The 14,822-nt window shown below is 38.6% G+C and overlaps 1 protein-coding gene across 3 annotated transcripts in view; it reads right to left on the bottom strand.

The window, feature by feature from the left end:
* The window catches only part of fig4a (FIG4 phosphoinositide 5-phosphatase a), a 62,811-nt gene that overhangs the window by 9,063 nt on the left and 38,926 nt on the right, over window positions 1–14,822 (bottom strand). Inside the window, exons 18-22 of one of the 3 annotated variants that reach the window (XM_063495178.1) lie at window positions 13,849–13,907; window positions 12,569–12,716; window positions 12,349–12,432; window positions 9,450–9,648; window positions 4,955–5,043 (exon numbers count right to left, since the gene is read on the bottom strand). In XM_063495178.1, the coding sequence (XP_063351248.1) occupies window positions 4,955–5,043; window positions 9,450–9,648; window positions 12,349–12,432; window positions 12,569–12,716; window positions 13,849–13,907 (579 nt within the window). Of the gene's footprint in view, window positions 1–4,954; window positions 5,044–9,449; window positions 9,649–10,717; window positions 10,782–12,348; window positions 12,433–12,568; window positions 12,717–13,848; window positions 13,908–14,822 lie in introns of those variants that run through there. The other 2 variants (XM_063495179.1, XM_063495180.1) reach the window with 2 other exon arrangements.

The raw sequence follows: 14,822 nt of genomic DNA, 5'->3' as shown, positions 1-14,822 counted from the left end.
AACTCATTAGAAATTGCTCATACATTCTTGACAAATGCCACATTTCTATGTAATGCATATGCTGTATTTAAAATGTATGCATCAGTTTCAGTGTCTTGGTGTGTGTGTGAGACTGAGGCTATGTCCACACGTACACGGGTATTTTTGAAAACGGAGATTTTCCGTTTTCGTTTTAAAAAATAATCCCGTCCACACGTAAAGGCAGAAATGAAGGAAAACGCTGCTAGGAGCATGCCAAAGCAACAGGTGGCGCTATATTCCTAACTGTGTAGAAATGTTGGCCAATCAGAAGTCTAGAAGCCTCGGTGGGAAATAGTAAACAAAGCTGGGGCATAGAAGCAGAACCGAGTCGTATGTGTGGAGGGACAGTAACTGTGTGTGTATATGTAAGCATTTAAACACTGCAGAGAGTACAATTAACAGTAACAGTATTGTAGAAATTAATTTCACCGACACAACAACAACGTGGCGCACACTGTGACGTCAAAAAAGGCGCACACCTTTGACGTTTTCTCCGTTTTTCTCGTCCACACGTAAATGCAAAAACGGAGTTTTAGAAAATATCCACCCTGGCCGGAGTTTTTAGAAATCTCCGTTTTCAGTGACCAAAAACGCCGTTTACGTGTGGACGAAAGGTGCAAACGCATAGAAAAATCTGCGTTTTCAAAAATACCCGGGTACGTGTGGACGTAGCCTGATTCATGATGTTTATGACATTCAAATGTTTGATGTTTCTATGTCATTCTGATCTGTTCAAGCTGTTTTTTGTTTACATTTCTATATTTCATTTCTCTACAGAAGTGCTGAAAATTTTCATAAAATAGTGCTATGAAGGGCTTCACATAAACACGATCCAGAATGTATTAGTAAGCAAATCTGATTGGCAGTTTCAAGTCAAGTAAATTAATGATTTTTTTTGTGCTGCAGCGTCACATTTCATCTACTTGGTGACAGTAAAAATAGGATGCCATGGGGTGTAGCTCAGAGGTCATCTACTGATTGCAAGGTTGGTTGTTTGTGAATGTTCGATAGAAAGGAGCATTGAAAAAAGTGCTTGTATGAATACACTGCATGCCTCATTCAGCCAAAGTGCTATATAAGAATCATTTACCATTCAACCTCTTTGCGACTAGAGAAAATCGGTGATTGCATTTCATTTTTTTGCTTTTGCGACTGATTGCAAGACCAACTTCCAACTTGACCAACAATCACTCAGAAACATTTTGAAAGGTTCATAAACAACTGCTGCCTCATTTATAAATGCCAACAGGTCGCCAAAATGTTGCAATTAGTCAGAGTCAGTGTGTAGGAACGAGGACAACTCTTTGCATCAGGGGACTCAACGAGCTGCCAACTGTTGTATTTTGATTACACTGCAATATGAAAGCAAGGTTGCTGAACACTTATGTAATTTTGCAATTAAACGTCCATCTTACTTCAATTTCAGTTACTGGTCAAGTTTCTGTTCAATCTGAATTTCTATGTACGCAAACTGTAACAGTTACAAATTTTGCAAAGTTACCACATTGTTATATCACAACAGGATTGTGTTTAATTCCCAATTTGACTCCATTCAATCTGATAGCAAACTGACCATCTAATTGCCAGACAAAAAGATAAAATTAAATAGTGAGGCGTGGCTAAAAACTATTGCACAGCACAGTACATGAGAGGATGAAAGCTCATGTTACATATCTTCTGATATAATAAACGCATAGCATGCATGGCCCACATTGCTTTAATGACAGCATGGATGTGAGCTCACATAAACTCCAGAAGTTTGTCTTATCTTAAATTGAGGTTTTGCACAATGTTCCAAAAATCTTCTATTTTTTTCCAATGGGTTCCAGGTCAGGTGTCAGGTACCCATTGGTATTTTATGGTCTTCAGTAGTTCTTGCAATGCCTTGAAGTTTGTTCGAGGTCTGCAGTCACATGGTCTTTTCCAAACTGTAATGTGCACTTACTCTATAAACAGCAAAGATTCACTTAAAAGAATAACTATCCAGCATCTACAGTTCTACAGCAGTCATCCTCTGTGGATTTAGGACAGCAGTGTGAGGGGGAAAAAAGCTATTAAAGCTTCATCCAATGATCATTCTGTATCAAACGTGCTGTAAGCTTCCTAAGAACAGACAGACAGTTGTGTTCAGATTCAAAGCCTGCTGATGGCTATTCACTGTGTCCTAATCAGTGTTGGCAGCAAACAGGGAGAAAGGACAAAATGAAACTTACAGAAAAGAGAAGGAAGGGAAAGGTGGAGAAAGAATAGAGAGGTCAGAGGCGTGATAAACCCGCCTGGTTGATGCCTGTTTTCAGGATGACCCATATCACCCTGAGGGGGTGACTGCCTGTTCTGCCCCTGTGTCTTGAACACTGCGTGCGCTGTCAATAAAAATAATATGAAAAAATTTAATATTTTTTTTCTGGGAGAGGTAATCATAAAATAAGGCTGGAGCTCTTTCATTTACAGGAGTTTGCTTCAATGTGATGCAAAAAAATCCCCTGGATATAGATTATAAAGAGAGCTGTAGAACAGATCATAAATCTATTCATTGGTTTGTGTCAGGCTGACTGATAATACTAAGTGCCTCATTCAGGATAAAGTAGACTTCATAGATTTTACTACTTTTATTGAGCAGCATCCGCAGGTGAAAATATCAGATTGTCCAATACTTTGACATTTGACCTGAATGTCTGTCGTTGACGCTAAAATAGTAAATTAGGAAGCTAAACCTTTTCACTTTAACATTCTAGCAGTGCCTAGTGATCTTATGACTAGAATAAAACTAGGACAGCAACCTTCTTGCAACCAGAGCCGTTGAATGGAAGACTCCGTTCACTTCAATGGACCATTTTTTCATTTTTATAGCAATGGTGGATCATGGAGTCTCATGGTAGTTCTGAAAGTTAGCATCAAATGCTAGCAGTGCCACAGAAATATAAAAGAACAGAAGTCTGAGATGCGTTTGTAAAAGGTAGGAAGTTAAAAAAAAAACTATTTGAAGGCCATATGACCCACGTGACAACCCCGAACCCGTCAATCGGGCACTGATTGTAGTATCAATAACTATGTTTGAGGGTTTTGAATCATGATTTCATGATTAAACACGTCCCCTAATGGGAGACAACCTGTCTCCAAACAATCACAGCCCAACTGCAGTCGCTGTCAGATTATCAAAGATTTGCAAATAATTGTTGTTTAATATATACACACAGATGCAGATTATCATAATGGTACAATCAGTCTGAGGTAGTCGGTGCTGATGTTGGCTACTAGTCTCTTTGCAATGTGGGAGATGACTCAACTGCTTACATTCCTAAATGAAAGCAATGCTGCCGAGCACTTAAGTCTTTTTACAATTAAATCGCCATCCTACAGCAACTACGTCACTATTTGTTGAGGAATTCAGTAACTCACAGACTGCAGATGCAAACATGACCCCTTTCACTTGCAAACTGATAGCAGAATGACAGAATACTCTCTCTGTCTTATTGCTATCTTATTGCCGTCTTCATGCACCAAAACTTTGACTTTGAAGAAAAAAAAAACATTTCAGAGGCAAAGAGACTCCGAATAGCAATAATTGTGTCTCCAACCATAGTTTTTCTTAGTGTGACTGAAGCATTAATGGACTAATGGAAACATTTTCATTTCATTGCGCAGTCCAGATTTGCAGCTTTTATTAAAATGACAATATTCAGTTTTTTGCCGTTTTATTCCATGTCTTTTCAATCTTTTAATATAAACATTAAATGAAATTAACAGGTGGGGAGTAAAAATTAGTGCCACAAAAATCAATTCACCCCCTCCCAAAAAAATCTGAAATGTGGTCACGATTTCTTTCTCGAGAAACTGCAAGACAATTGTCACATTAAATGTTTAGACTTTTTGGCCATTAAAAGGCCATTATTTCATAATTTTGTCTAACTAGCTATTGTGCAAAAGTTTTATTATAAATATTATTTCTAATATTTATCTTGTAAATATACAATTTCTTTGGAAGTCACAAATTTTGACCACCAAAATTGAATCTGTTCCCCCCAACTCTAAGTGACAATGTAATGTAATTCTCTCCTTTTATTCCCATCATGTCCAGTTTACAAGACTGGCACTTCACAATGATATTCCTGACGCAATCTTTCCAGTTCGACGACACCACTACACTACAGTCCAAAAGGACACACTCGTTCAGTGTGAAAAAGTGCATTCTCATCAGCTCCAAATACTCAGCGCCTTGATGCACCTGTAGTGGGAGTATTTGGATGTGTGCTGGTGCTTTTGTCTCATTTTCATTTGCATTGTTTTTTTTTGCTTTCACTGTCATTAAGAGGTTAGGTTCAGGCAATGAGGATGTAAAGTTTTTCACTGGGAGTGACGGGATGGACGAGATCAGATATGAGTACATCAGAGAGACAACTCAGGTTGAGCAGTTTGGTGACAAAATTAGAGAGAAAAGGCTGAGATGGTCAGACATGTGCAGAGGAGGGATAGCAGATATAGTGTACAAAGGATGTTGAAGATGGAGCTGCCAAGCGGGAGGAAAAGAGGAAAACCTCAGAGGAGGTTCATGCATGTAGCAAAAGAGGACACAGAGGGTGTGACAGAGGTGGATGCTAGAGATGGGGTGAGATAAAGGAAGATGATCCACTGTGGCAACCGCTAAAGGAAGCAGTCAAAAGAAGGAAGAGGTGATTAAGTTCAGGCAACGAAGCTACTTTGTATAGCAAAAGGTCTTTGACTGGGAAAAATAAAGATTACCCAGTTTGTTTAAATGTTATGTCAACAGGTTCTTTGATGGATGGATGGCCATCTTTAAATTTAAAGTAATATTGCTGAGATTGCGTGAGTGAAATTGTGGGCCAGTATCTATGATATGATGACTACTGAATATATGTTATTACATATTGTTATAGTTCTCATCCCTTGTATGTAATTAGTAGCTCAGATTTACCTTTGGTAAATGAGTAGGTCATCTTCAGAGGGAAACTCAGCCAGATTGAGTCCATAAGGCTCCTTTGCCATGTGCTGCTGATAAACCTCCTGAAAATGTGAAAAGAGACACAAAACATACTTACAAACAACATACTTACGCATGTGAACAAGATAGAAAAAATATTTAAAAAACAGTTTACATAAAAGTTTAATCATGGCTTTTAAATGACCGCACACACACACACAAAAAAAAAAAAAAAAAGTAAGCTAGTCGACTTAAAACTATAAAACCATACAGACAAGGTCATCAGGTTCAGCTGCTTCTCCCCCAACAGATTCAGTAATTAGGATGGCGCAAGGAGGTTAATCTTAGCAACTTCAAAAGTAATTTGATTGTTGGTGTCTGGTAAGGTGCTTTCATGTTCTTCTGTGCTTAGGGACGTGCCCTCCTGGGGATCTGTCACACAGTGTTCAGTGTCTGTTGGGATATAATAATCATAATAAACAGGAGATCATAATAAAAAGGTCAAACTGGTTCAAGCTGACAGATCGGAGAAGAATTAAACTGTGAGGCAACAGGGCATTAAGTTTAAAATGTGACACTTAATTAAAAAAAAACTAAACAGAAACTTTAATTTAGAGAGAACTGTAAACCTTAAAATACAATTATAAACACTCATCATTAATTTATTGTAGAGTCTTTTCTTTACAATATAACACATATTAAGATGATCGTTGCTATCAAGTGGGGCTGTGTAAATATAAAAAAAAAATAGAATTGTAACCGAGTACCCTCCATTAACAGGCAATACTCGAGTTAATTTATTTTACTGAAGAAATTGAAAATTGGAATCAAAAGGAAGGTGAAACAGCTGAAATGGTAGATGTTGCAGAATTGTGCAACACGTTTTAATCTTGATATATAAATGATTAAAAAGTGGAAAACACAGATCATATCCTGTAAAACATCTTTGTTCTCAAAATTTGAGTTCCAATCCAACATCTGCTAGTTTTAGACCAGATTAACATGTCAATATTTTAATGAGATTTAGCAGATATATCTGTACAACCTTCCTGATTATTCAAAATGTCCTATAAAAAAAAGCATTTTCTAGGCAAATTATGATTTGTGGGGGTGAATTTTTACATTTTACTCTGCCTATAGTCTCTACAGAAAAGGTAAAAGCCTGTTATGTAACAGCATATACAGGATTGGCATGAAAGGAGTCAGCTATGCCACTGTTCTCTCGCTTTTCTGACATTGCAGTAATATGTGCAACATAAAGCTTTCAATTTTCCCAGTAACTGTATTGATCTGAGCTGCAGGGAGGGGAGAAATACGCAGGGTGTTACCAGGACCATGTCCAGGAAAACAGCAGCTGTGAACACACACAAGATCACAATAATACACAGAGCCCTGTTCAAAGACTACACGGGGATTCGCAAAACACTAACCGCACCATACACACCTACGTGCAGCACACAGGCGAGGGTGTTGTGCAGGCGCATATCTGCTTGTACAGCAACACACTGCAAATCTACCGAGCACATGCACGCTCAAATCGAGGTGGAATACCAAATGAGCATGTGTAATTACATGGTAAACGCAGTAATGAGCCGATGTTTAAATATTTCAACAGTTGTGTGTTGTGCTGGCACCCTGGCAATCCATTCTCGGGGACAGGCTTGCAGGCAGCGACACGAGATGCACGAGAGTGACTGTGTGCGCCCAACACGTGAGCAAGCTGTCCGGCCCAAAATATTCATGACCAGCTCATTGCTCATGGCCACGAGAAGACAGGCAGGAAACCCAAGGAAAATACATCATAAATCAGGAGGAGAAATAGATGGATGGAGAAAGAGGGAGTGCCTCTGCTTTCAAATCTGAAGACCAAATGCCTTCAAGATATTTCTCCTTCGTGGTACCACAGCCAGATAAATCAAGCAAAGGTGCTTTTTCTTTTTGTTGTTAGAACAATGTTGTAGATTCAAAGCTTTGTGCTGCACATCATAAGACAATTAAATGAAAAATGTAGTAATGAGACTACCGATGAGACCTCAAGGACAACTGGGACTTTCTACAAGAGCAGTCTAAGGTGCCAAGACCTTTAGTGAATTATAAAACAGCAGTAAGCCCAGGCTGAGACTTATGTGAAGATTTCCTAAATCAATAACTAATCTAAATGGCACAGATGCTGACATCCCTAGCTAACACATACATACACAAAAGGAGAGATGTCTTTATCACCATGCCATAAAACATTCAGGTCTCTTTAGAAACATCACACTGTTAAGTCAACAGCCAACAAATCACCTGAGATTGTGGCTTCAATCAGACATCTTTAAAAAATTAGGACAGCGGGACAAGGTGCACGCAGTCAACACACTCCTGCTGATGTCATGACGACTGTGAGCAGTTTCGGTAACAAAGGCAATATAATAATTCTGAAACCAACAGTTTACACATCACTGGGGGCTCCTTCATACATGACAAAGGTAATTTCTTATAAACTGAGACATTTTAAGAGGATGTAGTTATCTGGTGCATCAGTCCTGTTGACACACTGACCTACTCTACCTGTGCTCATTAATGTGCTTCTTGGTCTCACTGTGCTTATAGGGAATCTGGGTCAAAACGTGCATCCAGTCCCCCCGGGACATGAAACAGATACCGATATAGACAGGACATGACAGAGGTTTGGTACTCCTATTATCTACACACATACACAGATTTTACTGCATTTGATGAACTATACACTGATGTGTCTGTTTAGAAAGTAGCAAAAGCGTTTATCAGAATCGCATATTGAGAATTTTTTTCAATGAAAATATTGGTTTTAGGCCTAAAAAGGTCTTACATGCAAGTCTATAGCTCTGCCTAATTTGGTATGCATGGATCTTGCCCAGTGTCAGCCAGGAGAGGCTGCAGCTGCCATCAGTCTTAGTTGGATACATGGTTAAGAAAATGAATGGATGAATGCATCTCTAAGAATATCCACTGCAAGCCCTACTCACTCTCAAATTCTCTTGCTACATGGTAGGACGACGCAGTACTTATCCGCAGTGATTAATGTCCTTAAATTCATCAATGCTGTGGTCACACTCAGGAACAGTGGTTAGAGACGTCAGCGCGACCACAGTTATTGCGACTGTGTGCACTGAATTTGGAATTTCATTGACTTCGAAATGTTTTTTTTCACTGACGGAGACCAGTCACTGAAACAGCCATGACTAGTTGCACTCAGCTACTGTCTGCTCATAGATTTGAAAAGAGAAGAGAAATGCCTCCACAAATAATAATGTAGTTGCTTGATATAGGAATAAAACTAGAACACAACCTGTTGGCAACCAGCCGAGTCGAGTTCCCTATTGCAAAGAGATGCGTTGCAGACGAGTTGCAATTGTGTTGTCTTTGTGTTTACAAATTACAAATTCAAATCATTTTCAAACTGTTACCAATTTGCCTGAGAGTGATTGCAGTTAAACTGAGTCAGACTGGCTTTTTGGAGACAGGTAGCCTCCCACCAGGTGACCTATGAAATCCATTTACAATCAAAAGTGCGACATACTCAACCTCTTGTTACTAGCTGGTTGCCACAACTACTTACAGGCAAAAAAATTCAGTGCAATCATTGGGTAAACAGATTCTTCCTCACTGCCTCTCCTATTTTTTTTTAACTCTAGTCTGATTTTAGGCTTTTAATGTGAGAATACTTTCAAAGCTGATTTGGACCTTAAAATCAACCTTGGCAAGAAACCAAAAAAGAGAAGTGAATCAGTCATCAAAAAATTAAGGCAAGCCGAAAACCTGCTGGTGACCTCTCATCACCTGATGTTCTAAAAGCAGCCAAAAATCCCGAAGCACATGCCCTACATTCTCACCCAAAGGGACCATCAAGGACAATAAAACAGGTTTACACGCTATCACAATACACGTGCACAGTACCAGAAAAACCAAAATAAAAACAAATGGAACTATGCAGGATTTATTTGCTTCCTTTGAAAAGCAGAGTAGTAGCAGCAGTAGATTTGTAAGCAATAATACACCAGAGGAAACTGTGCAACTATCTCAATTCATTTCTTCAATGCATTAGAAGAAACACACACTATTTAGAGCCTCAGCTCTATCACTGACACTGATTAAGGTGACGTCTGCTCTTCCGTCTGACGTAAACCAAAACAAAGAACTAATTTCTTCTGGGAGACTTAAGGGAGGTGGGCGAGAGAGAACACAACCAGGGTGACATACTCATACTGGAACGCAAAATGCATTTGAGGCCTAAAATATAAGCAGTTAGCAACCCAGCCTAAACTGAGAATTGCTGGGAGGTCTTTAGATAACATAACATATCCTTGAATTATTAGAGGATATTACCTTGTTAAACAATTACACTCAGAAGTGAAATTATTTTTAATTTATTTAATAAGATCCACAAATTCAAATCTGATAGCTTCCTTTAATATATTTGGGGATTTGAATCTGCCTTGTTAGGACAATGTTTGTGTGTTCATACCTCCTGGGTGCGACTACTCTCTCCAGACTCCGTTAGGAGTTTGTTCGGTGTGGATCGTTGAGATACAGTCCCCTCATCCTCACGGTCCTCCTCGGAGTCATCCTCTGATGTGCTAGATATGGCCTCCTCACTTGGGGGAGGAGGTGCGCTAGCTGCAGTCTTCCTCTGGAGAACCGTCTCCTCTTTACTGCTCTTGCTGCTGCCAATATCCACACACATGCACACAGATCAATGTATGTATAAACACATGCAACTACCGTTCATGTATTGTACATTTTACAGTTTAGTCAAGCAGCAGAATCCTGATTATTTTTATCATGTCTAATGAGTCATCAGATCAGAAATGGCACCATGTTCTTCCACAACATCTCCCTGCAGAAATGTGACTAAACATGTAACTGAAACAGACTTCATGGTTCCCAAAGGCTGTTCGAGTTTGAGCCCATGATCTCTGTATACAGAGGATTCTGCAAATATTATCCCTCTGTGTTTTCTACCTCTGTCAAGAACAGCTTGTGTGACTCACTTCAGAATCTGTTTGAGATCATTTGTGATCCATCTAAACTTCTTCCCCCCCTCTCCCAAGGGCTTGTTTGTTTAAAGACAACACATGTTTGCCCATTTTTGAATGTCCACGTTTTTAAAATTAAGATGTCGACCACATCCAAAGAAAGTAAGTGAAATAAGTTGTATGTAGATGCTGTTTGTAGATTGTTTCTTACTTTTATTTTCATTGTTTTTAGCTGGTGACAATGACTGAAGAAAGTGCAGGCCAGAAATGGAGATAATTTAAAAACCAAAAATTGCAGATCTTAACAATAAACATGTAAGCTATAGCAATAATAGATATGCTGACAGATTTGCTGCCAATCAGCTCCTTGCTCTTCTACTCCAATGTAACACAGCTGAGGAACTGGTCATGGCAAAGAGAGCTGACCCTCAAAGCATGCCTCTACTTACTAGCAAATATAGTCATGCTATGAAACCTATGAGCTATGAAAGCAAAATGTGATTTCCTAAAAGACTGGTTATTATTAGTTTAGCCTCTGCTATGTCACAGGGGGAGAAACAAACAACAACAACAACAAAACACCAAATGATTTCTTCTAAGATGTACTGATCAATCAACCAGGAACCAGAAGATTTCAATCATTCTCAGCTCAGACCGGTGACCACGCAATCATCCTAAACTATGAGCTAGTCCATTTCAAGCATGCACTAAACACGTATAGCTGCATTGGCAAATATTTGCAAACACACTCACACACACATGTGGAAGCTCCTCAATGAGTGAAGAGACACAGATCACTGAAGTAAACCGCGGAGAGACCACTGTGAAAACATTCAGAACGACAAGCCTAATGGGAAACTCACCCAGCTGAACAAGAACATTTTAAGGGCTATCAAAGGCAGAGTGTCTTAATCTAAAACTATCCAGAGCTCAGAGTCAGCCACAAGGGAACAGCCTTGGTATGAGCAAAGGATCAACGCCGTTAAGTGAAACACTATGGAGATGAGTGAATGAGTAAAGGCTTGACGTCCTGTTATGTGGTGAAGTTATAAACATGCTGGAAAATTATGTAAACAGCTGACATTTCACATAAATAATGCTTTTGTTTGCCAAGGTAAAATGTGTCAAGTATAGGTGAGTGTACAGCAACTCATTTTTAGTTAATCGTCTGTTTCTCTTTCCAGTAAAAAAGCACTTTATTTTCAGTTGTTTTAGTGAGAAAATATCCTGTAACTTACTTCAGTTTGGGCAAAATTGATTATTAAAAAATATTTTCCATTAAAGAAAACCTCAGTTCTTAGAAAGAAAATCATAAAAATCGAGAAAAATTCCATATCCACATTTGGTATCCAGATGATGACGATTACACGTGTTACTTATCCTAACAGTACTGCCAAAAACATAATGACATGGTGGGTTGTATCTAAATGTATGTATGCACGAGTAAACATGTGGTACAAATACGCCAGTGTGATCATAAAAATGATCATAAATTATAAGTCCTGTTCATTTCAGACAAATACCATGGACAATTTATACAACTTGATGCCCTTCCAAAGATCTATCCAACAGCATGCGCACATTTAAATTCTTCATTCATCAGCTGATTATAATAAACATGTTTGAATATGTAAAAAAGTATAAAGACAGAAGTCAAAAAGCTTTTTGAACAATCAAACTGTTTGCAATGGTTCATAAGGTTATTTCATAAAATTAGACAAAGTGGCAATTAATCAATAAAAACATTACAACACTGTTTTTCCACTAAAATAGGTGGTGATAGGTAAATCAGGTAATCACTTTGGAAACATGTTCTTCAAAAAGCACAACTTGTTCGCACAAAGGAAACTTTTGTATCTATTAGGTTAGAAGGAAAAAAAAAAGGTAAGTATGACAAAAAAAATGTTTGTGACAGAGATTTCAATTTATAGAAGTTAGAGACACAGAGACCTGATCGCAATATTAGGAGGAGAACCTTGCAAAGCAAGCAAGAAAAAGCAGATATGAAGGATATGAAGTTATGAAACACAATTCATATTCACAGAAAAATGGCAACAGGTACACAGAGCAGCTTTTAGGGATGTAGATTAGCTTGTACAGGGGAAAGGTATCTGAAGCACAGAACACAACTGGACTTCAATTGCATGCTTAAGCATGTAGATTTTAAGGTAAACGTCTCAGGCTAATATTCCTCAGACGATATATATTAATATATAAATGTTTTTTGAAACCAAAAAAATCGGAAAAAGTGTAACATTGCTTGTGGTTAAATAAAGCTGTGTTCATGAGGGCACAGTGACATGGGACTGATTTATTTTTCATGTAAAAAATAAAAAGCTACCAGAAACAACACAAAGGTTGATGTGTACATGGTAGTGCTACACTCACCCCAACACTGATTTTCCTGTTTCCTCTGGCTTGCGTACTGTGAACGGGTTTGGATCCGCTCCCACTGTTTTGGGCATAAATTCCCTTTATGATCATAAAATAGCAGAAAATCTATTAGTCGACATCCTGCATAACAACAACAGCTAATAAACTCAGAATACACTGTTTATTAGAGACATGTTTCACTACCAAAATTGTCTGTGTATGTGTGTATATTCACTTTGCAGAGCTGGTCATGGCGATGCAGAACGTGTCATCGAAGGAGGTAAGTTCATACGGTTTGAAGAATTCCGTGTAAATGTCAATATTCTCGTCCAACTGGTTCATTCTCTTCACTTTGACCTTCTTCATATTTTCCTCACAGGGAGCTACATCCAAACAGGAACAGAGAAAAATAATATTAATATTTATAACAATTACAACCGCTTCACCCACACACTTTCAACACAAAAATACACTATATCGCCAAAAGGATTTGCTCATTTGCCATCATACGCCTGTGAATTGAATAACATCCCATTCTTAATCCACAGGGTTTAATATGATATGACATCAGCCCACCCTTCTTCCACAAGGTTTTGGAGTGTGTTTATGGGAATTTTTTGCCATTCTTCCAGAAGCACATTTGTGAGGTCAAACACTAGTGTTGGATTAGAAGGCTTGGCTCGGATTCTCCACTCTAATTTATCCCAAAGGTGTTCTATCGGGTTTAGGCCAGACACCTCGAGTTCTTCAACACCTATCTTGCTAGTCAGTGTTTTAATCGACCTTGCTTTGTACTCTGATACACAGCTATCTTTGAACAGGAAGGGGTCATCCCCAAACTGTTCTCACAAAGTTGAGAGCATCCAATTTTCCAAAATGTCTTGGTTTGAAGCACTAAGAGTTTCCTTTCACTGGAACTACGGGACTGAGCCAAATTCCTAAAAAAACAACCCCACACCATAATCCCCCCTCCATCAAAATTTAAACTTGGCACAATGGAGTCACGCAGTTCACGTTCTTGTGGCAACCACCAAACCCAGACTCGTTCATCAAATTGCCAGACAGAGAAGATTCATCACTCCAGAGAACTTGGGACTTGCTGCACAGGTGGCATATTATCATAGTACCACTGGAATTCGACGAGCTCATGAGAGCAACCCATTCTTTCACAAACGTTTGTAGAAGCAGTATGCATGCCTAGGTGCTTGATTTTTTACACCTGTGGCCATGGAGGTGTTTGGAAGACCTGATTTCAATGATTTGGCAATATAGTGTATATTTAAACAAGTCAGTTACAACATCAGTATGAAGTTTGTTGAATCCCTAGATTGGTCTGCAGAGTTATTTTGCATTTATTTTTTACCAACAATAATTACCACCAAATACACAGTTCCTGCTAGGCTGAGGAATATGGTAAGCAATGACAGACAAAGCCATTGATGGTTGGTCATTCAAATCAGTTTCATAAATGGCTCTGTTTCTTACTATTAAAATCATTAAATTCATTGACAATACCTTCATCATAGGGGACAGGAAGGTAGGACAGGACTCCCTCTGACCACCAGAGTGTATAGCTACAAACAAATAAGATACACAGCATTAAAATATTAAAACTTTTGAGAAGGTGAAGCGCACTCTAAAATCTGAATTAGCCTCTTCTGGGACTTAACCTACATTTGGAAAATTGGCTTGGCTGGACCACCTAGACTTTTATTCAATGTGAGCAATTTGAGCGAACGCTCTTTTGATGATCTGGTTTAGCGTGCGATGTGCTTCTTACTCCTCTTTGAGAGGAAAAGTGCAAAGTGTGGAAGCTGAATTGAATTTAGCTGCAGCCATGCTAATTTCTTGGAATAATGACTGAGCTACTTTGGCCCATTGTGGCTACACAAATTCGTGGCCTGAAAAAGAAAATTGGGTCTGCTTTTATGTAAGCATGAAGACAGTATGAAGCAACCAGAGTGAATACACTCTCACACTTATGCGCATAAATAACAAGCACAAAATCACTCTGGGTCAAAACATGAAGTGAATTGCAGTCATTACTGGATCATGACTAGGACAGACCAATTGATAAACTGACATTGTGAAATTTGTAGGACATCAGCTTGAATAGACAACACCTGCATGAACAAACAACAGGTTATAGAGACATGTGTCATACGGACATGCTTATGTACTGCATGGTGGTTCTAAGAAGACACAAAATAAACAATCGACCACATAAACAGAAATACGAGGAAACAAGATTATTGATATTTTCTTAGTATGTAGCCCTGTCTTATCATATATTCAATTATATTTAATAATATCTCACATAAAAGGATTTCAGATTTCACCGAAGCTATCATATACTCCCCAATAAAATGCCTAACCTAACATTACCTCGAGACAAACTGACAGCAACAACTGTTATACTCTATCTTAAAGATCAGATTTGATCTTACAATAGAAATTATATCATATCCAGATACTACAGACATCAGTGC

This window comes from Pelmatolapia mariae, linkage group LG15 (genome assembly GCF_036321145.2).
Source record: "Pelmatolapia mariae isolate MD_Pm_ZW linkage group LG15, Pm_UMD_F_2, whole genome shotgun sequence".
Classification (NCBI taxonomy): Eukaryota; Metazoa; Chordata; class Actinopteri; order Cichliformes; family Cichlidae; genus Pelmatolapia; species Pelmatolapia mariae.
This window is presented reverse-complemented; position numbering and strand designations above follow the sequence as displayed.